Source organism: Lontra canadensis, unplaced genomic scaffold (genome assembly GCF_010015895.1).
Source record: "Lontra canadensis isolate GAN:19392208 unplaced genomic scaffold, GSC_riverotter_1.0 scaffold14, whole genome shotgun sequence".
In the NCBI taxonomy this organism is placed as follows: domain Eukaryota; kingdom Metazoa; phylum Chordata; class Mammalia; order Carnivora; family Mustelidae; genus Lontra; species Lontra canadensis.
Window position 1 is genome coordinate 14,838,322 of NW_022631008.1, and position 26,205 is coordinate 14,864,526.

Below are 26,205 nucleotides of genomic sequence, written 5' to 3' on the forward strand. Positions count from 1 at the left end.
GGCAGAGGGAGAGAATCTTCAAGCAGACTCTCTGCTGAGCCTGGAGTCTGACACAGGGCTTGATCTCATGACCCTGAGATCATGACCTGAGCCAAAATAAAGAGTGGGATGCTTCACTCACAGAGCCAACCAGGAATCAATGGATAATTCACTGCTGAATGCCAACAGTTCAGAGGAACTCTATGAAACACCTAGTCAGGGAGTTGGCAAATTTTTAATAAATATTTAGGCTTTGCAGGCCATACACAACATCATATATTCTTGGTATTTTACATATATTTAAACAAGTGAAAGCCATTCTTAGCTCAACATTGTACAAAAACAAGCCATGGGTCAAAACTAGTCACCAGAACCTTAGCCTGCTCATTTCACAGGACACAGACCCTCAGGCACATGAGTTCTTTTGCATAACAAAGCAGCAAGTGTCAGCGTAAGAATTCAGAACTACTGAGTCTCACTCTCGTTTTTCTACTGCTTCCCAACATTTACCCCAACATTACTTCTGAAAGAAAATGGTGAGAAGAATCTACTGCATTTCAAAAACACTTGCAAAATGTAGGCAAGGATGCCTGGGATTTGACAAGCTAGACAGCATACCGAAGCGGCCACACATTAACCAACCCAATCACTTCCAAGCTAACAAATGCTACATGTGATGATTCCCCTCTCTCTGATCTATTCTTCAGACATAAAAGGGTCCCATTTAACATAATCACATAATAACAGCAAAAGTGATAAATATCGAAACCTTAACTCTTCTAATATTTGCAAAATCCAGATCTTTGTAATAATAACACCACGATAGGAAACTGCAAAACTGTGTAATTATACTTTAATTGTATTGTGAGGCATGCATTAATCACAAAGTTTAAGTACCAAGGATAGAATTATAATAATTCTGTAAAACAAATTTAAGCTAGCTAAGTAGGTCAGAACCACTAACATGCAACAGGAGACCTCTGGGAATTTATCAGTTAATGGCTATTTATGTGCAAATGAGTGCCCTCCAACGCTCCAAAATCCTGTGTAGCTGAAGGGTATTTCTGTTAACCAGGAGCACTGCTTAACTGCAGAGGCATAAATTAAACCATTTTATTGGAATGATTTTTAATTCCTCTACTTTCCTCTTACCATTCCCCCCTACCCTTCTGGAAGCACAATTTACAGAACATATTTAACAGAAGGGAAAAAAAAAAAAAAGGTGGCTGGAGAAATCTTCAGAAGAAGAAGACTTCAAAATCTTCCAACCTCCACATGTATACTCATACTATACCTTCAGTAAAGTTAAAGGAAGACATTTTACACTTCACATCCTCCAAAGGGGACTTACGTTGTTAAAAAATGAAAAGCTTCAACGTAAGCACTACAATAACATACTTTAGGAATGGACTATATAACAAAATAAAATTTTGTTTTATTTCCTTATATTATCTTACACAAGACAAAAAAAATTCAGTGGACTTTGTAGATATTACGATCTTTGTAATAATGGTCAGATTATACACCAATCGAAGTATACTCTTAAAAGGGGAAAAAAAAACCTAAGTGTGTCATTTCTAACTCGCTTCAAAAGAAAATGAAGCATTTGGATGTTTTTTAAAAAGGGAAAGGGGTGATAAGCAGAATAAAATTTTCCAATGTGACAAAAATACAGCTAAAAGATACCACTAAACATCCACTATCAGGACCATGCCAAACTTTCTCAAGTAAAGGGGTGGCATAAGATTAGATACTATCTCACTTTTAGATTTTAGATGGAATAACAGTTACCTAAAATTACTCTTTAACGATTTACGATAGGGACAATTCAAAAGTTTTAAATTGTGCTAACACTCCCTGGAGTTCTCTTTCCCATCATTAAGTGAAAAATAAAATATAACCTAATGCTGAGTTAAAGACAAATAAATTCCAAAGTAAGATATATAGTATCTTCTACATCAGAGTATTTTATAGTGCAGGTGAAACCTCAGCACTTTAAGCTAGAATAAAAAAATGTACTACTAGTGGAAATTCTCTTATTTTTTTTAAAGATTTATTTAGAGGTGCCTAGGTGGCTTAGGGTCTTGGAATCCAGACAGCACGAGCCAGGAGCAGGGCAGAGGGAGAGGGAGTGGGGGATGAATCTCAAGCAGACTCCCCGCTGAGCTCAGAGCCCACCTGGGCTTCATCTCAAGGTCTTGAGATCATGACCTGAAACCAAGAGTCAGATGCTCAACTGACTGAGCCACCCAGGTGCCCTGGAAACTCTCTATTTTAAACACACAGATGAGAAAAGTTAGTGGCAAACTCCTTCAAAAATATAAGAAAGAATGGATCCACTCATCCTTCCATAATTGAATTTTCTAGAGTTGTAAGTAAATCATAGCAGAGAGGATGATTATATCAGGTTTGCTTCTGATTAGTGTGCTTTGGCAACATATCACTTCTGGATCGAGAGAGGGATCATTGAAGGTATCAAGCGCTCCACTGGACAATTATGCTTGCATGTGAAATAAAAGGTCTCCAGTCTAACGCCAAATACATAATACATATAAGTCATAGAAATTAAGAAGCATTTATAGCCTGAAAACATAACTTCATTACAACTATCTACACTTCAGAAGAAAAGTATTAGCTACAATAGATAAATTCTCACACAACTGTAACCATCTGTTAAAGCTGTAGTAGACTACCCTATTCAGAAGGGTAGTCTCAGAAGCTCTAACAAAGGGCTCACTTGAGCCCCCTCTCCACCACCTGTTGACTGGGGGCAACAGAGTGCTTACGCCAGTCTTTCAATCACAGGCAGATTTTCAGTCCGATCCCTGTGTACCAAACACTGCTTTAATTAATCCTGCACAGAGACAAACAGGACCTTCTTTCTTTGAAGAGACAACAGATCTACAGCTGACTTAAGGAGTACCAACATTACACAAGAAACAGAACTGTACAGGTGTATGCAAGTTGTGGAAAGTTACCAACTTCTGCATTTATAGGCTGAAATAGAAAACAAAATAACATGAAACTGAAGTGGTTTTTTTACATCTTTAGTGTAATAAGGTCAATAGCACCCTGAGAGAAATCCTAGATCATAGGATTAATGAAAATTTCATCAGTCTGGAAGCAGCCAAACACACATGAAATGCCCATAATTGCTCAAACATATTGCCTGACTATACAGCACCACCCTGGGTCATCGGACAATCCCTTTCCTTTATTTCTGTCAGTCAGTCCTGACTTAAAAACTTCAAAACTAATGTGCTTTCCTAGCATATTGTATTTTCTTGGATTATTTTTAGTTTTTAGAATATATTTTCATACCCCTTTTTTTAAACCACAGTGGCTTTGTACCTAGTTTCTTGGTCTAAGTTCCCTTTCAATTTATCATGCATATTTCTGCCAGAACCATTTATATAATTACCACTCATTCAACAAAAACTTACTAAGCAATGCTGTATGACAGGCACTTTAGCTGGATATGTAGCGCTGAATGTAAAAATATGAATAAGACAAATTCCCTGTCCTCAAAGAGTATTTTAGTGAGGGAAAAGGACAAAGACAGATGATGACATTTCAAATCATAAATGCTCTGGGTGATATACGTCTGTTCAGGGTGTGCAAGGGAGGAAGCCACTTGCTCTGCCTGGGGAGCTGGAAAACTCTTCACAGAGGAAACTGCCTATTGCATTTATACCTGAAAGGAAATAAACTTTCCAGACAGAGAAGGAATCAAGGAATATTTCAGGCAGGGGGATTATAGAAGAGGACCAGATTAGATCTTTTGCTTAAGCTTATGCTTCAGTAGAGGGAGAAGGGCACATGCCGTGTATAAAGATCTGCTCTGGTGTTGTCCCTCTACTTAAAACTAGACCCTGATTTCCTCCTATGCCAGGTCTATCTATAGTCTTGCCTGAATTTCTTTCTTTTTTTTTTTTTTTAATTTTTAAAAATATTTATTTATTTGACAGAGATTACAAGTAGGCGGGGTGGCGGGGTGGGGGGTGGAGAACAGGCTCCCTGCTGAGCAGAGAGCCCAATATGGGACTCCATCCAGGATCCTGGGATCATGACCTGAGCTGAAGGCAGAGGCTTTAACCTACTGAGCCACCCAGGCACCCTCTTGCCTGAATTTCTAAGCCCTTCATAATCTGGTCGTTTTTCTGCTAAAGCATTCACTCTCCTATCAGACTAGTTTCTTCATCAGTTCCAAAACACACTGAATCCACTCCAATTTCCAGTTCTCAGATCATCCTCCATTGTAGCAGTTTTTCCTCCCTTCCCTCTGTTGAGTTATAGGATTGTCATTTTTATATTCCACCTCTTTCAAGAGGTCTTAGCTAGTCTTCCTCCTGCAGTCTCCTTCCTTACGACAAGTATAAATTCTACTTCTCCTTTAATTCCCAGTTCAAATGTCACCTATTTCAAAATATCTTTCCTAATCCCATTCCATCTATTTTCTTCCTTCTTTCTCTTACTGATGATGAATTACCATTATATAGCTTTCATTACTTATTTTCACTTTGAATGACACTATAGTTATATACATGCATTGCTTACTAAAAAATAATTTCCTGAATAGTCTGTTTTTTGCACACAAGTATTTTGCATTAGTAGAGCTCAGTAAGTTACTGAATGTTCCATTTACCGAATTACTGAAATGTCCCATTAATTGTTTTTTAATTTTTTATTGTGTGTGGTATTACATAGTATCTCCAACTAGAGAAAATCTGGTGCCTCTCTCCTGTCCTACTCACAGTGGGTAAGAGGGCAAGTCCATATAAAACATCCAAAAATATTTGCCTGGTTATTCATCTACCCGTCACCTACTCAACCTACTGCGTTACAATTATTTATAATTCTTCAAATCTTTTTTCCCCACAAAAGCACTGGAAAATGAGAACTCAAACTGTTCCTGACATATAAGAGGCCCTCACCAAATACGCTGTTTAGTAATGAACTATAACTTGGTTTTTATACCTCTTTCTAAAAATATATATGCACAAAGTAGGCACCTCAACATTTGCTGACTGAATTATTTTTTTTAAGGTATAACTAAAAATCACTGACTACTGGCCAAAGTCAAAATAATTGGTATTTGCTGCACTGTAAGCTGGTGCTTAAAAACAGTCTTCGGCTCATGTCATTTTGTTTTGTATTTTTACTTTGTGCATGCTACATAAAATGGGAAGAATCGTAAGTCAAAGACAAAATAAAGCTAATTAAGTAAAATTTAGTTTTGTCATTTTGGCAGTGTAAGTAATACTCCGATTTCATTTATCAACTTTAAAAACAAACAAAAGCAAATTTACCTCTAAATATCAAAGCATTCTAATTCTAAAGAGAGAAACACTGAGGTAATCTAATCCAATCCTTTATCCTTCAGATAAAAGAATCAAAAAAAAAAAAAAAAAAAAAAAGGGCCAAGCTGAGGTCCCGAAGGAGTTAGGGTTGACTTAGGCACCAAAAGATCTTTCAATCACTTCACATCCAACCTCAATTTGCTTCTTCATATAAATTTAGTTTATTTTCTAAACCAGTCATCTCTCCTAAAATAAATGTAAATACTGTATTAATGAATACCTGAGAGATACACAACATATTTAATATGCAAGATCACAGGCTAACATAAACATGTAGCAAATTTAACCTATTTCCTTAACTTTGAACCTTTGTATTTAACATAAATATAAGAACTGAAACTACAGAGCTAATAAGGGATTCTCTAACTTCAGTGATTCCAAAAGCAACACAGACAAAAAGAGAAAAGATATATATGAAAATTTAATCTAACTTCTTTGCTCCCACCCCCAGTCATTATTCCAATGGGAATACATAAATCTATCTGCTATGAACTGAACTGAATCGCCCCAACATCATATGTTGAAGCCCTAACCCCCGGTATAGCTGTATGAGAAATATAAGGAATCAAGGCTAAAAATGGGTCCTAACAGTGGGGCCCTCATCCAATAGGATTAATGTCCTTCTAGGACACCAAAGTGTCTCCTTTCCCCCATGCAGGCACAAAGAAAGGTCATGTGGGCACAGGGGAAGAAGGAAGCTAGGAACAGACCTTTCCCTAGAAATCACCTATGTTGGCACCTCAATCTCAAACTTCAGAACAGTGAGAGAATAAATTTCTGTTGTTTAAGTGACCAATCAGTCTGTAGTATCTTGTTATGGCAGCCTGAACAGACTAAGACATCATTTGCCCAAAGTTTTAAGAAGTTTATCTATTTAAATGAAACGAGTTCCTAGTGCCTACTAGTAGTACTATGCAAAATGGCAAATGCAGAACAGCAGCCCAAAAGATAAGACATGACTGTATCAGTCCATAAGGAAATAATGGAAAGATTGAACCATGTTTAATATCTCTAAATTAGGCAAAATGCACTTGCCTACTGGGAAATTAGATACGATTATATCTTATCACAAAACCTCCACTGTCATATAATTCTGAAAAGGCTGGACCATTAGTTTGACCCAAGATGTGGAATTTCTTGTATTCTGGATACCACTTACCATTTTACACGAATGGTGTTCAGAATATAAGAAATTCCATACATACATTGGATCAAACTAATAAGCCAGGCCTTTTAGAATTTAGAAAAGAATGAATGCAGAAATACAAAAATTCAGAGTCTAACCATATGCTCTATAAGCATAGGATACATTTTCATTTACACATGTCCTAGGACAGTCTTAAGACACAGAAAGTATTAATAAAAAAATGCTGAATTACACTGGGATTCCTCATAGGAAACAAACAAAAAAACAAAACAAAACAAAACTTAAACCAACTGTTAACTGTGTGTGTGTGTGTGTGTGTGTGTGTGTGTGTGTGTGTATACACATACATATATACCCATATAACGTTGTTTTAAAGATTATGGAACTTATATACATAAAACTCTTATAACTTCTAGACATCCAAAAAGAGTAAAATGCAAGTTTTAGTATATTTGAAACATACATGATGCTCATAAAAGTTGGTATGTTTCATATATGATTTGCTGGCAAACTGATATTAAAAGACAAACAAGGTTACTTAGTGAGAGATCATTAGAACAATTCTTATTCGGGGTTGTGGGCTCTTCATGGAAAAAGTCATTTTATAATGAAATTGCTTTACTCTCCTCCAGAACTAGAAAAACCATATTTCTTTCTGTACTTTTTCCTGGAGGCCTTCCTCGTTGTCATTCTGTTTCACTCTGGAATGGTGGCTGCCTGGCCCAGGTGTACAACTGTCTTCTATACCTTCACTATTCTGTGCTGAATTCTCTGTTTCTTGAACCCAAAATATTTATTATTCTTGACTAAATCCTTCATTTCCCCGAAGCTCCTGTTCTCTGGCATTATATGGAGAAGCATGACTAAGAAATTAATTTATGCTTTCATTGCAAGTATAAGTTGTATTCCTTTCATAGACTACCACTGAGATCATTGAGAGTGGAGCTCTAAACATTTTAATTTAGAGTGGGAAACTTACTTGTAATATACTTTTGTTTGCTTCACTTCTATGAAATCGATGGACAAGTGGTAATGATAACAAAAGTAATCATTATTAGGTACTCTGTTAGACACTTGAGATAAGTTATTATCTCTTTTATTCTTCAAACCAGCTCTTTAATATCTATTATTACACACATTTTACAGATTAGAAAAATTGAGGTTCAAAGAAATTACATGACTTGAAGAGTAAAGTGAAAGAAAATGGCAAAGGCAGGATTAAAATTCACGTTTGCAACCTTTTGAAAAATACAGTAATTTTTTTACTACAAGCAAAAGATATTAATTATTCCATATATGATTCACACATATTAAATAACTGATGCAAAAGTTTGCTCCACTGGTTTTGATGCTGGATGTATTAAACTCACAAAATTGAACTACAGTGAATATTCTGGTTAAATAAACTGAAAACCCCACTTTTCAAAGAGGGTCTTGGAAAATTGAGATAGGGACAAGAGCCAAACTAACTTAAAATCATGTGTAGATCCTAAATGTTCACCAGGGTTAAACAAAGTCAAGTCTACTATACAAGATACTCTGCAGCCTTAAACAGAGTGTCTATGTATGAACGTGCGCAGAGAGATGTCTTTGATACCTCTTTCATCAAAAAAACTAAAGCTGCAGAAATTTCCAAGGTATAATCCCCACCTTTCCAACTTAAAGGAGGTGGTAAAAGATGCAGTGTGCATAAAAGGAGAAGCAATTGAGAAGAGTATCCTATGAAGGGTTAATCGTGGTTCCCTTTATGGCAGAAAAGGTTAGGAAGGAATGACTTTTACTTTCCACCGCACACCATTCTGTATTATTATTTATATTCTTTATAGGATACATGGATTTTAATAATATAAAAATAAAAAAGAAAGGCATTACAAACTATCTCTGTAGGGGCTTCAAATGCTTTAGATGTATAATGAAAATTTTATTTTAGATTTGATATTAATAGAAAAAAGGGAGGGGACACTTATAGGAAATAGTAGGAAACCTATACTGACAAATGCAGGAAAATTCTTTTTTTAAATCCTGGGAGATGAAAGTTAGTTAACTCTTTTACCTGCCATTTAACCCCAAACTCTAAAAGCTTTCTTTCGATATGTTTTCAAAATATAAAACTATAGTATTGTTCTACTGGGGGGAAAAAGTTGATTTTTCTTGTTTTACTTGTTCTACTAGTTAAAACTTTGTTTCTGTAGGATGTGTTTAATAATGTGTGTATGTGTGTATAAACTTTGAATATAATTAAACCACAGCTCCCAACTTTTTAAAAAGAACTGTATCTAATGTTTTATATTTTAAACCAAATCATTGAAGAAAATATCTTCACATATAATCAAACGTGTCCATGAAGATCAAAGCCTCATCTATAATGTTGTGAATGGCACCTGTGGAATTGAGCAATACACAATTTATACAGCAATACCCCAGAACCCTGCCAAGACACACATAAAGGACATTCACCACAGCTTTGTATTTAATGGTAAAAAATTCAAAATAGTATAAATTTTCACTAATAAGAAATGGTCGGGTAAACTACTCTATGACCACACAGTGGAATATTATGAAGCCAGAAAAAATAATGTCCTGGATGTCACTGATATCGAAAGAAATTGATGATGCATAAAGTGAAAAAAGCAGGTCACTACCCAGTATTTAACCCCATTTTTAGTTTAAAAAATGTATATGAGTAGGAGAAATCCGGAAGGATATAGCAATATCAACAGTAGTTCTCTCAGCATGGGGAGAGAAGTAACTTTTTAAAAAACTTGCCTGCATTTTCTAAGCTTTATATCACAAATATGTAATAGCCTAATATTGATTTTTTTTTATTACAAGTGCAGGAATAAAATGAAACAAAAGAGTTCTTATAGGGTTTTGCTTGGTTTTGTTTTTTTAAGTCAATTGACTTATGGGAGAAACCTGTTTCTTCCTCCTCAACCCCGAAGGGGGAGATTTATGTAGCATAAGCTACATAATTCAGGGGTGGTCTTCACTTTGTATTTTTATCAGTTATCTTTCAAACTGTGCCAACACTGTGGTTGGTAGTCTATTGTTAGATTCTGAAGATTAGTTGTTAGTAAAGTGCTGTTATTGATAAAAATACATAATTGAGAGATAAACCAGCCCAGTTTCAGCCCCCTGAAAGAACACTATGCCAGGAAGAGTACACTGGGGTTTCTTGTCCTGGGTAGATTCACTTGATAAATGGATTAACTCTTGGTTAACTAGAAAATTCTGGAACAACCAATTCCCCACTAATGGTGTTTTTCAAGCAATTTAATATTTAGTATGCTCTAAAACACCCATTTCTTTGCATTCTACCACTGGCAGCTTTTCACCACCAAAGAGTCCCAAATTCCTGGAAACTGAATACAGAGGAGGCTCTTTTCTTCCTGTCTTTACTGGTTTCCAGGAAAACTGCCAGTAGGAGGCAGCAATGACTGGCTGTGGCAACTGCAGAGGCTCTACTCTGCACAGTAGTTAGCTGCTGGCTTCATTCTTCTGTCATTATATAAGCAAGATGACACTGTTCTCTAATCCAGCCAAAGCTGATAAGTACCATCAACCTGTCACTTCCTACATTTCAAATTCTAACATCGCAGCATCAAAGAGTTTTTACATTTCGATTTCTTTTGCTGGCAGCAGCCGGTAGCCTCTCATTCTCCCACGGTGTTCTAATGCTGCATTTGCACACCGGGGTTACTCCCAGACTGAATAGCAGGTCATCCCCTGCTCACTGAGCTCATCTGTGGCCCATGTGCTAGGCAATTTAGATCCAATCAGCCCTTATTTAGCTCAAGAGTAATGAGCAGCATAGTGACACAGACTTAAGCCTGACCCTCAGGACACTGCTCATCAAGCAGTAAAACTGTGACAAAATCATTCATCTTCCACCCGCTGGCAAGAAATAATACTCGCACTCACTGTATTACTTTTCAAGATTAAAAAAAAAAAAAAGTCCTGAATTTTCATGATGTGAGACATTAATTTGCAGAAAGCTGAATTCCTTTAAACCCCCCTGTTGCTATGAGCTCACCAGGGGGAAATGGGCCTTAGGAGACTGAAATGGAATAAAGAAAATTGCTCCAGCTTTCTTTTCATTTTAAATAAGCCTTAAATCTGACAAGAGATATCCTAAAGAGAGAAAAATATATATCTTGTAAGGTAAAGAAGAAACAATTGAAATTAAGAGTTCCAAATGCTAGTTTCACTCCTTATTTGTTCTCAATTTTGTTAAAATACAAATAAATTTTGAAACAGAGCAATTACTCACCCTTCTCCACAAGGTAGATGGAGAAAGGTCAGGAATTGTTCTTTAGAGTCCAGATGGTGGCAAAAGTAAATTCTTATCATAAAAAAAAAAAAAAATGTACTCTGACATTTCCTAAGAAACACATCTTAAGGAAAATAACTTTAGTGTAATTACCAGAAGATGGTGAGAATAGCTAAGAATATTTAAAAACTATAATGAATCTAAATTTTCCACAATTTATAGTGCTGTCTCAGGTCTTATTAATCCAAAAACAATTAAAGTGATAATTAAGAGATCAGTTTCTTTCCTTCCCTGACACATCACATCATTAAAAAACAGGTCTAGTAGCTTACTGTACTAACTATACTTATTGGATGTAAATGCTTAAATATATTACTTACTTCCTCTGAGTACCTCCCTTTTATAACCTAAAGCCACAAAGGCAGTTTATTTCACTGAGTTTTTTTAGACTGGATCCACTTACTGAAATCACAATTTCAGGTATTTTCACCCATTCCATAGTTGGAAAAAGTTAACTTTAGCAAACCTATCACGAATGGGATTTACCGGTCTTCAATATATTTATTATGATAACATGTCTTTGGTTTAAGAACAGAGCACTGTGTGGTGCCACGCAAGAGCACGGTAGCAATGCCTTCCTACAAACTCATTGCTTCAAAGATCTGGGTGGTCTAAATACCTATAGAGAACCGTGGGGTTCAGGCAGGGAGCCATAGTGACATAAATAAAACTGGGGAAAGTAGCTTTCGCCTCACCCAACATCTTTTGATTTGTTATCATTTGCTAAAGAGAAATGTTCCAGTGCTTGGTACAGAAAATAATCATGGCACTTCTATTCCCTAAACAACTGAGCTGATCCACTTTCAAAAGAATGAAATGTTTCCTCTGCAGAGTGTATTTCTTTTGTCCTTGTTCTTTTATCCCAATGTTCTTCAGCCCAGGTTCTGTTTCACAATGTTACTTTCCCACCTCTACCTTACCTCATTTTCTCTCTAATTATGAGAGGTGGCTTTACTGTTTCATCCCAAAAGAACAGATCTTTAGAACTCCACACTTTGAGAACTATGAATCAGAAAAGGCATAACTCCATTCATCTACTTTTTGAAAGCAGAAATAATTTTGGGGGGGGGAATCCAATATAAAGCTCTATTTACCCCCTTATTTTTAATTTTTTTTAAAGATTTATTTGAGGGGCGCCTGGGTGGCTCAGATGGTCAAGCGTCTGCCTTCGGCTCAGGTCATGATCTCCAGGTCCTGAGATCAAGTCCCATGTCGGGCTCCCAGCTCAGCGGGGTGTCTACTTCCCCCTCTGCCTCTTTCTCTGTCTGTGCTCTATCTCTGTACCTCTCTCAAATGAATTTAAAAAAATATATATTATTTATTTGAGAGAGCACTAGAGAGCAAGCGAGCATGAGGGAGGTGCAGAGGGAGTGGGAGAAGCAGTCTCCTCCACGCTGAGCAGGGAGGCGGACATGGGGCTTGATCCCAGAACCAAAAGCAGATGCTTAACTGATTGAGCCACCCAGGTGGTCCTTATTTTTCTTTAATTTTATAATTCTTGGTAATTGGGGTTAAATATTAAATCTGACCTGGACTATAACTGGAGATTACAAGACTAGGGGCACAACAAATACAAAAAAATAGAAGACTAAGAAAAGTGGGTAAGACTAAGAAGTCACAGAAACTGTGGGACCTTTACTTCATACCCAGCATTCTGGATTTCACACAGATGTGCTTTGCTCTGAGTCTATTTTCTTACGTGGTGCTGGGGTCACTCAATAGGCCCTTTCAGCCAGGAATCCTCCATCCTGGGGAATTGTTTTTTTTTTTTTTTTTTATTAAAAGATTGGAATAGGATCATCAGCTGAAAGAATGACCAAATAAATACAAGGTTGAATCTTATTTTTTATTATTTCCTCACTCCATTATTTCAGTTTCCTCTTCCAAGTACCTTGCCTCTGACTGAATCCAAATACAGATAATATCTACTTTTAGATTCAAAGTGTTCCTTTGGGCCCAGACTCAATGGAAAGTTCTGAAGATTTTCCAAAAGTGAGGTAAACCTCAAAGGCCCACTTACAACACCAGTTTCGATATTTCAGGGGGAGCAGAGTTGGTGATAACTACTGAGTTAGGAAAATAAAATAATAAAAATGGTCCAAAAAATTTAGCTACCATAGACACAAATTTTATTTTTCAGTAAGACCAAAACCCTTTCAATTAACTGAGAAGAAAGGGACTCTTATCATCCCCCTTGAGGTCCCTTCTGCCCACTGGTGCTTAGGGAGTAATAAACATGGAGGTGAAATACCAACTCCTCACTACATCCATACCCTGGCCACACAATTATTGTTGTCTACTTTCAAGTGGATACTGGCAAGAATTGTTAGATAAGCAAATAAAAGTTGGGGATAAATATAAATCATTATCAAATAATGCTGAATGACTAAAATACTAAAATATGAAATGGTTAAAAAAAGTGATGATTTCAATAAACACTTACCCAAGTACCTTTCTTTCTATTCTGAGTCTGTCTTTCACATAATGAATACATGAGTCCATGCTCCCATATATGGGGGTCCATGCTCACATACATGGGCATTAAATGGTGTACCCCAAATGCCTGTAATGTCTGCTGCCATAGTGGGCGCTCATAAACATTAGTTGGATTTTTTGAGTAAATAATTTAATGAATATGTATCCACTGTTAAAAATACTACAGCACAAGGTAGAAAGCATTAAAGGATATTAAAGATAAAATATTAGGAAGTTCAAAGGGGATAGAAATTATTCAAGATTAGGGACACATGGACAAGCACACATTTTTCAAGATAATACAGTTCACACAAAAAGAAAAGGTAAATAAAGAAAACAAACATAGACTGAGAGATTATTATGGGCCATGTTCTGAATAGGTGCAGCATCAAAGTCAGTGCTTCCGCTACAGTAGCTGCTGTGTGTAGCTACTGAGGACTTGCTAGTGTGACTTCCTAGTGTGATTGAGGAGCTGAATTTTTCATATTATATTCATTGACTTACTTTGTCCATAAAATTAGTGTGTATGGACAGCAGAGATCTAAGCAACAGTTCACAGAAACCCTATAACGTATTATTTTGCAAAGATGCAGCTGAAGTTTACAAATTTCCTAAGTTTCCTAAAATTTCCTAAGTTTGTATGGTTGGTAAACGGAGGAAGGGTGATTTGAACTCAGGTTTACTGACCCCAAAGGCCCTGCTTTTTACACCATGCTGCAACAACAGTAGCAACTCTCAGACACTACTAGGGCTTCCTTAAGAAGCAGAAAAGCACAAGGGCACCAGGCTGTCTCAGTTGATAGATCATTTGACTCTTGATGGTGGAGTCATGAATTCAAACCCCATGTTGGGTGTATAAGATCATTTAAATAAATATTTTTTTTTAAAGCAGCAGAAAAGTATAATTTATTGTTGTAGAATTGTCTACAACTGCCTCGACTTCTGGCTTCTCCCATATATGATGCTCATATATGATACTTTCTGATTTAATCTGTAGTTCTGATCCACTTACTAATAACTTCTGAAACCACATTTCCTTTCCCCCAAATCCCTCTAAATAAATCATTTGTTTTGTTTTTCTTTTCCTGTACTCTGCTACTCCACCTCAATGCATACTGTGACCAGCACCAACCATTTCTGACTTTTGATCTTGACAATTCCTTTCATTCTCTGGATTTAATCCTTTCCTTATCGTAGTTTATCACCTCACTTAAGCTTATTCAGTCCTGAGATCTGGCTCTACTGTACTGGCTATGTTCTGGCCTGAACCCTCAACTCGTTCTGACAGGAAAATATAAACAAAAGTAAGCAAAATTTGGAGATTTCTTCAGAATTAGAAGTTCCATTTGACTGAAGTAAAGGGGGATCACAAGAAAGAGCTGCAAACACAGGAAAGTCAGCCTATGGAAGACTTTGAAGGAATGTGACATTTTCTGTGTTCATCAGGATGTCAGTCACTAATGGTGTTAAAACACAGAATGATCTAAGTAGACTTGTTCTCTAAGAAGATAAGTGTGGAAGAGAATAGGAGATGAGCACAAGCAACATAAAGACAAATAAATAAACATGGCTTCATTAAAATTAAGAAAAATGCTGCAAAGGACAGCATCAAGAATGGGAGAAAATATCTGCAAGCCATGTATCTGATGAAGAGCTTGTATCTAGAATATATAAAGAATTCTTTAGAGTTCACTAACAAAAAGACAACCCACTTTATAAATGGGCAGAGGATCCAAATAGATATTTCTCCAGAGAAGACATACTAGTCAATAGGCGCATGAAAAATACATAATAAACATCATTAGCCACCAGAAACACAAATCAAAACCGCAATGAGATACTACCTCGCATCCACTAAGATCACTTTGATCAGAAAGACACTGCTTAGCAACTTAAGCCCTATAGGAGGGAATATAAAATAGCACACTGGAAAACAGTTCAGTATTCCCTCAAAAGGTTAAATAGAGTCACCATATTACCCAGCAATTTTACTCCTAAGTGTATACCCAAGAGAAACAAAAACACGTCCACACAAAAATTTGTACACGAGTGTTCACTGCAACATTATCCATAAAAACCAAAAAGTGGGAACAACCCAATGTCCATCAACAGATGAATGGATAAATAAATGTGGATACAATGGATTATTTGGCAATAAAAGGGAATCAAATACTGATACATGTGACAATATAGATATACCTTAAAATCATTATTCTAAGTGAAAGAAACACTACACAAAGATTATATGTTGGATGGTTCCATTTATAGAAAAGGTCCAGAATAAGCAAGTCTATAGTATACATTCTCTACTATACAGTAGATTAATGGTTGCTAGGGATGGGGGTTGGGTAGGGGAAAATGGAGAGTTACTGCTAATCGGTATAGTGTTTCCTTTTGAGGTGGCAAACTGTCCTAAAACTGTGGTGATGATTGTACAACTCTATGAATATACTAAAATTGTTAATTGTGTGGTATGTGAATTATATCTTTTTTTTTTTTTTAAGATTTTATTTATTTATTTACTTGTCAGAGAGAGAGCACGCATGCACAGTGGCAGGCAGAGTGGCAGGCAGAGGTGGAGAGAGAAACAGGCTCCCTGCCTGAGCAAGGAGCTGGATGCAGGACTCAATCCCAAGACCCCAGGATCATGGCCAGAGCCAAAGGCAGCGGCCCAACTGACTGAGCCACCCAGGCGTCCCTATGAATTATATCTTAATAAAGCTGGCCAATAAGTGATTATATGATAAGTAATATATCTCAATAAAGTTGTTTAAAAAAAAAAAGATGATCTGAAGAGGGAGAGAGAGTAGGCAAATATTAATAATGGTCTAAAAATGGAGGAATGGTAGTAAGAATAAAGAATAAAGAAAATAAAGAAATAAATGGTAGTAAGAATATAAGAGATCCTGTAAAGAAAACATTACAAAAAATTCAATCAACTGGGTATACAGAAAAAGGAAAGACATACTTATATATCACATTTCTACCTTAAAAAATTACTTTTCTTTTTCTACTGCAGCTCCTTAGCATCTCAGACATACAGGATCCTAATTTCCAACAGCTCTAGAACTGTGAGGCAATGTTTGTGTTCCCTATAATCTGTTTTTAAGCAATCTGATTCATTCACACATCAAAAGCATTTACTGAATGGCCACTATGTTAAAGGTACAATATAAGAATGAGTTAAGAACTATCCAAGATAAGTGTGTGTATACACACACACACACACACACACACACACACACATCTATTGAGGTTGCCAGGCTTAAGGTGTAGCACCAAGAAATTATTATGGGTTCTTTTGAAAATAACAGTAATGACAATAATAGCAACTTCTAACACTTACTGAACATTTACTGATATGCCAGGCACTGTGCCAATAATTTTATATACATTATTGCAGTTAATCCTCAAAAAAACCTAGTAATGTACATGTTATTACCCTCATTCTATCAATAAAGCTGAGATCTGGGCACATAAGTTTTCCCTTGAAATATTTTTAAAAAATTATTTTATACTTATGTAAGGGAGAATTCATGTGTATTTAACAGTACTAGTTGGAAACTAAATGACCCAAACATTAATTCCTACATATGAAAAATTAAGTAGATAACCTACGTTTTAGAAAAATACAAAAAAAGTGCACAAACATTTCCAAGTTAATAAAGGAGCTTATATAACTGTACGAACTTATAAAATATGTAATATGGAAAATTCAAGCCTATTAAACAGCAAATAAGGTCAAAATAATAATTCAAGTATACATGTAAAATCTCAGTTGAAAGAGAAATAAAATATTTAATAGAAATCTTCAACATTTTATATATTCTCAAGATATTAAGACTTATACTAATTTCCCTTAGAGATGCTTATGCTTTCTCTGAAGCAACCAAAACTGGTAGATGGATCACTTTTAGTGAGCAACATAACTATCTGTTTTCTCAAATAAAAACTGGAAATACAGCTTTCCATGAAACATACTCATGTGTACCCTCTCCCAAATTATTAGAACCCTGCCAAAAATTTACAACAAATCAAATCACATCAAATCATACATACAAGCTGTAACCCATTCATACTAACAGAACACCCCATCACAAAAGGAGGGAAAGGCCTGCATGTTGTCAAAAGCATCCTTTCTATTTTTCCTGAAAAATCATGTAAACTTTTTGGCATACAGCAGTCCCTCATGAGAGCATTTCCTCTCATACTACCTCCTTCTCTACATAGAAAACCCTCAATTGTCTCACTGAAGATTTAAAAAAATTTTTCTTTAGGAGCACCTGGGTGGCTCAGTGGGTTAAAGCCTCTGCCTTCCGCGCAGGTCATGATCCCAGTGTCCTGGGATCGAGCCCGGCATCAGGCTCTCTGCTCAGCAGGGAGCCTGCTTCCCTTCTTCTCTCTCTCTCTCTGCCTGGTTCTCTGCCTACTTGTGATCTCTGTCTGTCAAATAAATAAACAAAATCTTTAAAAAAAATTTTTTTTTTAGTCTAAATGATAACAACACTAATAAAAGTTAAAGTAACTAGAACTATCCAGCAAGAAGAATATTTATGGGGAATAATAAACACAGCTCTGTGCACGTGCATGACCATACACATCCCCATCCCAAATGTCAAAACTGATACATAATAAGAGGATGAACTCCTAGGTTCATTGGAAAAGAGAAGACATTTAAAAATACATGTATTTTCAAAATGTATTTTGAAGCCAGGAAAAAAGAGTCTTAATCTTTTGAGGAGTTGTGTTTCAGCACATAGAATATCAAAAAGAAGCCAATCATTCCTTCTGAATTATTTCACAGTCTCAATATTTAACATTTTAGGCAAGTTTTCAACTGCCTTTTAGAGTTCTTTTGAAACCAGGCTCTTGTTTAATACAAAATAGGATGTCAGTTGATCAATATCCATTTGGCTTAAATTCGTAAGTCCATAACCTCCCTTAAGTGGTAGAACAAACAGGTACAAAGCCTGAAAATTTATTGTTTCTTTTTAAACTCCAAATGATATTTGCAGATGCCAAAAGGCATTTTGAAATCACTCACCCTTACTTCAGTAAAAATGAAAAAGGGGGATGGGAGGAGGGAGAATCTCATGAGGCCTTGTATGTCAAGTTTTTGCCCAGAGCTAATTTTCATAGCTGTGTTATAAAAACCTGAAAATGGAGGTTTATAATGGAAACGCTGACAGACCCTTAACTATAGCAGCATGAATGGATATAATTAAAGAAAAGCTTTTGGCTACACCTAACTCCACAAATGAAAGCTGCCATTTTTATATTAACCTCAAATAACAGCAAGTGAGAACTAGAAATGTGATTCCGGAAAGGTAATATGAAATGTTAAAGATGACTGCTAAAACTGTTTGACATTCGAAGTTTTAAACACGGAGGCATTTAGTTAACATAACCAAGTCAGTATTTTCATAATGCTACTTAATCAGCAATAAAGAATGCTCTGGTGAGCCATCAGCTCCAGTTAGCAGAAAGTGGCATATGAAGTTATTATTTCTTAACAGCCTAGAGGGAGCTGCTTCTCCCTTTAATCAGTGATCTTAGTTCCTTCCTACCTATAATTTCTCTGTCATACAGTTATAAAACTATTATCCAGCTCAACATACACATGCACACATCTTACACACACATTTATGCAAGGACTGGTACCTTATTCCCACCTGAGTTTGAAAACAGAAGAGATTGCTAAGGTAAAGTATTTCATTCTTTTTCTTGTCAGGGATGCAGCCAGGAATAGATATCATCAATCTATGTAACCCATCTTCCTTAACCAAAATTTGAAGAATTTAGCTTTGTTCTTAAAAGAGGGAGTGGAGAAGCCTATGCTTTAGTCTTTATCAACTATCCAAAACATTTTTGAACTTTTTAATAGTATTATAAAAGTAATACTAATTTTATAGCATACCTAGAGGCTCCTATGAAAAGATCCTCAAAGAAGTTCCAGATTTTGGATTAAGAAATTAGGAACACATCTCTATGATCAAATATCTAAAGGACTTTTTCTTGTGTTTTTCCTCTCTGCTTCCCTTCCTTCTTTTTTTTTTTTTTTTTAAAGGTAACAATCCTGAATGATCTCTGGGGTTCTTCCCCAAAAGATCCCAAACGAACAGCCAGTCTGTCTTGACAGTATCTGCCTTGGAAGCCCCAAGTCTGATGAAATAAAACAAAACTAGCCAAGTCCCAGTCCCTCTTATTATATATTGTAATCAGTTTCATCGAAGAACTGTGTGCAAATTACTACGAAAGCTTCAGGAATGTAAGAGATGGCAGTGCCTACACGAGGACATCATTAATGAAGACCTCTCACACTACTGCACCATTCTGATTCACACACTGACCTCATACTTCTGTTTAAAATGCTCTATAATTATGGCAACAGAAATGATACATGATTAGACATTCACTTATAGCAACTATTTTTAATTATAGCTGAGCAGCATAAAACAAAACTAAAACTAAACATTTGTGCAAGTAAGTAAATGTTATCAACATAAACCAGTGTTTTTTCCCCATAGCTTAGCCCTACAAATCAATAACACACTCCTTACCCCTGCTCCAGATGACAGCAAACTACAAACCCATACAAAATCTAGTTAAAAGAAACTTCTCATATAAATGTAAACTTGCCTTCACCTTACGTAACTGACAATCTTTAATATGCCCTCTTGATTCCTACTTTTGTATTTCTGATTAGTGACACCCATGATTAACAAAGATGCCTCATACTTTACAAGATACTTGCAAGCAGAATTTTTCCAAAATTCTGAAACAGCTTTGGCTTTAATGCTGAAGGATTTTACTAAACTGAATTTAAAGAACAAAAATTTATTTTTATTTTAAGAAGTGAAATTTAGATGGCTGAAATGATGCTGATAACAGATCGAGGATTAATTGGTGTAAATAAAACACAATTTACATGTCTCCACACCTTTTTGTGATTCATTTTTTCCAACTGATGACTTATTTAAAAATACATTAACTTGCAAAATAAATAAAAAGTAACCAGAAAGCAACTACCCTTTTTTTAATTAGCAAAAATAAAGGGTAAAAGCACACAGAAGTATATATGAATAGTGGAACACTTTTAGGATAATAGTTTGCAGGTGTCATTTATTTAATTGCCTGTTGATTTATAAAAGATACAGTGTATGGTTAGTTTCTGTTTAGTTATTTGTAAACTATTACAAAGATAGTGTAGGAAGGTAGCAATGGTCGGGTAGAGTCTGAGTGGTGATACTGAAATTTATCTCAGTAAATCACAAAAAGTCTCCATGTTTCCATTTCTTCATCTCTAAACAGGGATGACAAGATTGGCAAAGAAATAAATGAGATAGTATTTGTAAATTGTACATCTTTTAAGAACACAAGAGTTTAAAAAAGGATACAAGAGTTATTCTCATGTTTCTAGTTATCATTTTTGAAGAATGAGCAAAACAGTTTTAGGTAGGAGCTTAAGGACAAAAAGAAGTTAGTAAAAGAACAAAAAAGAAAAAGAAATTCTTCCTTTATTACTTTGATTTCCAATTTTAAAGCCTCTCCAACTTTCAAAATAAGTTCTATTCTTCTATTACCACGTTTCCATGAGCATTTTTAACAAATTTCTGTGTTTAATTTCTTATCTGAGAATGAATATTTTCTAAATATGCTCCATTTCACAAGGAGGCTTTCTCCTAAATTATTAGGGAGAGTAAAAACTGGCACAAAATTTTTTTTTGGTAGGAAATCTGGTAATATCTATCCACATTTAAATGCACATACACCAATTCATTTTTAGGAATTAATCTAAAGATATACTTCCACAAGTACACAGGGAAGGCACATATGAAGATGTTAAATAGAACTGTGTTTACAATAACATAAAATGGTAAACAATATAACTTCCCATTATTAGCGTATGGGTTAAATAAAGTTTGGTACAACCACATAATGAAACATTAAGCAGCTATTAAAAGGAGTTAGGTAGGTTTCCATATACTAACATACAAAGCTACCTAGGAAATATTATGTGAAAAAAATCTGGAAGATCCTATGAGAAACCACTATACTTCTGTGGACTAAAACTAAAGCAAAGTTTTCTTTTTCTTTCTTTTTTTTTTTTAAGATTAATTTATTTTTGAGAGTACGTGCGCACAAGTGTGCGTGTGCGTACAAACATACATACACAGCCACACATGCATGGGGGTGGGGGAGAGGGAGAGAGAGACTCTCAAACGGACTCCCTGCTGAGCTCCAGTCTGGACCTGGGCTTGACCCAGGACCCAGGAGATCATGACCCTACCCAAAATCATGAGCCAGATGCTTGACTGACTGAGCCACCCACGTGCCCCTAAAGCAGTGTTTTCAACTTAAGAGGCTGGACCAGATAATACTTGGTGGCGTAGGCTATCCTATGCTTTGTAAGATGTTTAGCAGCAGTTGCCAGTAGCAGTGCCTGACCAAGCTGTTACAATCAAAAACTTCTCCATACAGTGCCAAATGTTCCCTGAGTGAGAAACTCACCCCTTGTTGAGAACAACCAAACTAGAGAATAAAGAAGTAAAGGTGGGGAAAAGAAACTTTTACTTATCACCTTATACCTTATTTATATTTTTTAATGATGAAAATATATAGCACTTGGAATTAAAAAAAAATTAACAACCAAAAAAGATTCCCCATAACTTCTCACTCAACAATTACAATAGTGTTTGTAGGATATGAATTCTTGTTTTTAAAAAACAAAACAAGGGGCACCTGGGTGGCTCAGTGGGTTAAAGCCTCTGCCTTCGGCTCGGGTCATGATCCCAGGGTCCTCGGATTGAGCCCTGTATCGGGGGGGGGGGGGTGTCTCTGCTCAGCAGGGAGCCTGCTTCTCTCTCTCTGTCTGCCTCTCTGCCTACTTGAGACCTCTGTCTGTCAAATAAATAAATAAATAAATAAATCTTTAAAATAATAATAATAATAATAAAACAAAACAAAATCCTAGGTAAGAAGCAATAAAATCATAAAGGTGTTTAAAAGGAAATGTGCATTTTCAGTGGAATAGACAGAAAAATATATGGATTCTGCCCCTTGGTTTCCATGGTTGCCTCTTCCAAGGATGCCCACACTCCTGGCTTCAGTTCCTACCCCTCTACCCATAAATCTTAGGGGCTGTAGCTCCTTAATACACATGGTGTACACCAGGTCCCTCTTCCTTCTTATATTCTGTATATTCAGATAAATATAAATAAACAAGAAAAAAGAGGTCCCAGAATATAGAAATTTCTAATTTTGCCCAAGAAATATGGAGAAATACTATTAACATTTATTTAAAAATTTAACAAAATGAATACTTGGGTAAGTATAGTATCTGTTAATAAAATCTACTAGACTAAAAACAAATGTGGTTCACAGAGAAGATCCAGAATTTGTAGAAGTGTCTTCTAATGTTGTTGATTATTCATTTACTTATGTATCTATCCATCTATCCCAAAATTTGAGAGCTTTAAAATTCTTGCTTTTATATGGCTCACTCTGGGGGATAAAGGGACGATTATCTGATCAAGAACTTTGGCTAAATCTTTATTTTTTAAATTATTTTTAAATATTTTATTTATTTTTTTGGCTAAACCTTTAGAACTTAAACTGATGGGGGCAGGCAAATACTAAAAATGACAAAATACCTAATGAAGAATGAAAACCTACAGACTAATCAGTATGAATGCACAGCCCAACAAAAAGCAAATTAAGTAAATTATTAATTAAGATTAGTAATGAATAAATTCTCCAAACTTAAAAAATTTGTCAAGCTAATTACCTTTGATAACCAGATACTACTTTTTGTAAAGTGGTATTAGAACGAGGGAAATAATCTCTTCATTAACTTTAGACATGGTTTCAAAAAAATCGTTATTTCCACACATAATTTTAAACAACTTTTCAGTGATAGAGACTAACTACACTGAGTGGTAATACCTAACTTCTTAAGAACATGTACTCCAAAGATAAAACATATGGGAAAGGGGCCTTAAAAGCAATGGATATCATAACTACTATTCTTTTCCATTATTATTTGGGTCTGGGTATATCCATCTTAAGTGGATCTGAAAACATTAAGTTTTATATGGGTGACTGGTGTTATAAATACAACAATCTTATTTTCGTCTCAGAATAGTTTCAGCTGGATGTATTTTAAGCAGTTGAGGCTACAGCTCTGCAGCAAAATAATTTAGAGAAACTTACCTTTTTTTTTTTTTTTTAAATGGCACAATGTGGTCATAATCTCCTTATGAGTCCAAAATGCATGTTTCAGTAGAAGCCACTTCAGATTTGAGCTTATGGTCTTGGTTAGAATATCTGAAACATTCCTCCGGATAATACTACTCTCTTAGGAGAGGTAGGAAGGGAAGGCAGGGTGAAGAAGCATTGTTGTGGGACTGCACTGGAGGTGCTCTGCATTTAGTTGTATGTGTTTGCACATGAGCTTTCTTTTTAAAGAACTACTGTTCAAAGGAATAGTTTGAAAAGTACTGATTTATGCCATTGTAGCAGTAAAACCAAATCCTCTCTCTTCATTTGGATTTCATGAGTATGTGAAAAGGAAAATTTTAAGGTACAATCAACATAAGTGATGACATAAAATAAATCAATGAATTAGTATATTATCGGAAAACATACCTGATTCTGGCCAGAACAGCTTGTAGAAAGCTCAGTACTGTCCTAAGTTCAGATTCTTGACAAGCTCGCAGAAGCATACTAAATCCATCATTAAGCAGTTTTTCATGTGACGGATACAAGCAATGGCTAGTCTCAAACACTTCTTGAACACCATCAATATAGATGGAAAGAAGTATCCAGAGAGACTTTCTTTGTCCCATTTCATCATTCTTAGATACCAAGAATTCCTTCGCCTTCTCTCGGAAAGCACCTGAAAATTTCTCAGCCAAAACACCAATGTCCAAATTTTTCTGGGTATACATCAAGAGGAACGCCACTTGACCCTTCCAAATGATGGAAGATGTTACAGAGGAAGGCTTGAGGAAATTTAGGAGGTCTAAAACATGACTTGCTACATCTTCCACCTCTGCAACAGCTGCTAACAGTAGAAAAAGGTTGAAGAAGTTCTGAAGACCAACTTCTGTCAGTTCTTCCATTCTTTTTTGATGGAATTTAGAATATATTCTGCAAAACATAAAAAAATTCCTTGTATAAAATTTTCATTCATCAATATCAATCATTTAGAATAACATTTCATTCAATACTCATGACAGTTTCATTACTTTAAATTTAACTAATTCTTCATTATGATGCTGCCATGTCACTTTTTCTACTTTGAGGTGCTCCCAAAATGGTTAGTGTTTAAATGTCCAAGACTAACTGTTTAAAAATCCGCTGTGTTAATTTCTGGTTGACATACTTTTCTCTCACCAATTAAAGGATCAGAATTAGAAAAAAAGAATTGTTACTGTATACATTCCAGTGATTTGTTTTGGATAAAGTTCTGAGTATCATGTCTTTCACAAAATGATTTAAGATTCAAAAACAAACCATGGGGCACCTGGGTGGCTCAGTGGGTTAAAGCCTCTGCCTTCAGCTCAGGTCATGATCCCAGGTTCTGGGATCGAGCCCCTCATTGGGCTCTCCGGTCAGCAGGGAGCCTGCTTCCTCCTCTCTCTCTGCCTGCCTCTCTGCCTACTTGTGATCTCTGTCTGTCAAATAAATAAATAAAATCTTTAAAAAGAAAACAAAAAACAAACCGGCACACAGAACCAAAGGAAAACCTATTTGAGCCACATAATTTTCGGAGGCTTAACAAAGAAGTTACCATTTTAAAAAAAGTATACTCTAAAAACAGTCCTACTCTTATCACTATAATCTTGCAAGCAGTATACGGGAATCAAATAGGAACTTCATTTAGTGATTTCTGAGAAGTCCCTATCTAGAATATGAAGGTATTCTTACTCTGCAGCAAGAGCTCCCATCATATAAGCAAGTGGTAAAAAGAGAGCTAGAAAAGGGCTAATGAAGTAGAATAAGGGAAGACAATTAAAACTCATACCCACTTAACAAGCAAAACTCTCCAAAAAGAGGGAACAGATGAATATGACTGAAAGTTTATTTTACTATGCCAGAAATGAAAACTGGGCGTGCTCCCCAAATGAGAACAATCAAGTTATTTCATCCTACTATCCTCTGGTTAGTTTTCATAGGGAGCAGGGCCAATGGGACCGCTAGACTCAAAGAACACCAAGTTTTATAGGTTGACTCCATTACCTGCCAATGTATGATTTGGAGATGTTTTCTATTTTTATAATTTTAAATGAACTTTATGCATTGAGTTATATAATAACATTATAATTAATTTTGGCAAGAAAAACATTCTCTGGTAGCCCTGAATTTAATATATGGAATTTCAATCTTCAGGACAGATGAGATAAATAAACTCAAATCCTCTACAAGTTATAGATATTAAGTTTGTTCCTATTACAGATTGGCAGGATCAAAAGCTACATGTTTTGTTGTCCTGTATACATTAAGAAATACATTTTAAATGTATAAACCACAAAGACTTCCAACCAGAAGTTAACTAAAAAAAATACCAACAGTAAGTAATGCTTCTCCACAGTGAACATTCATGACAAAGAAAGACGTGCTGCATACCTTCCTTTGATTTGTTTCCAAGGATGAGGGCCATTGTTCTTCATTGCTTTCTTAACAACTTTTGCCAAAATGCAAAGGAAAATGGTGAAACTACTGCTGGATTTATACAGGTCATTATCTTGTTTATCACAACAGCAGGTCTTCACTATTTCTAGCATTGACAAGGGTGACTTAATGATATATGTAAGGCCTTTCAAAGGAAGCCAAGAGATGCTGAAAGAACTATTCTAAAAGCAAATAAATAAATAAATAAATAAATAAAGTTTCAAGTCTGAGTAATAAGA

At 35.7% G+C, this 26,205-nt stretch overlaps 1 protein-coding gene across 1 annotated transcript in view; it reads right to left on the reverse strand.

Moving 5' to 3' along the window:
* MMS22L (MMS22 like, DNA repair protein) overlaps nt 1-26,205 on the reverse strand; it is a 124,185-nt gene that overhangs the window by 55,671 nt on the left and 42,309 nt on the right. Inside the window, exons 13-14 of the mRNA XM_032858172.1 lie at nt 25,922-26,148; nt 23,939-24,442 (exon numbers count right to left, since the gene is read on the reverse strand). Coding sequence (XP_032714063.1) covers nt 23,939-24,442; nt 25,922-26,148 — 731 coding nt within the window. The remainder of the gene's footprint in view (nt 1-23,938; nt 24,443-25,921; nt 26,149-26,205) is intronic.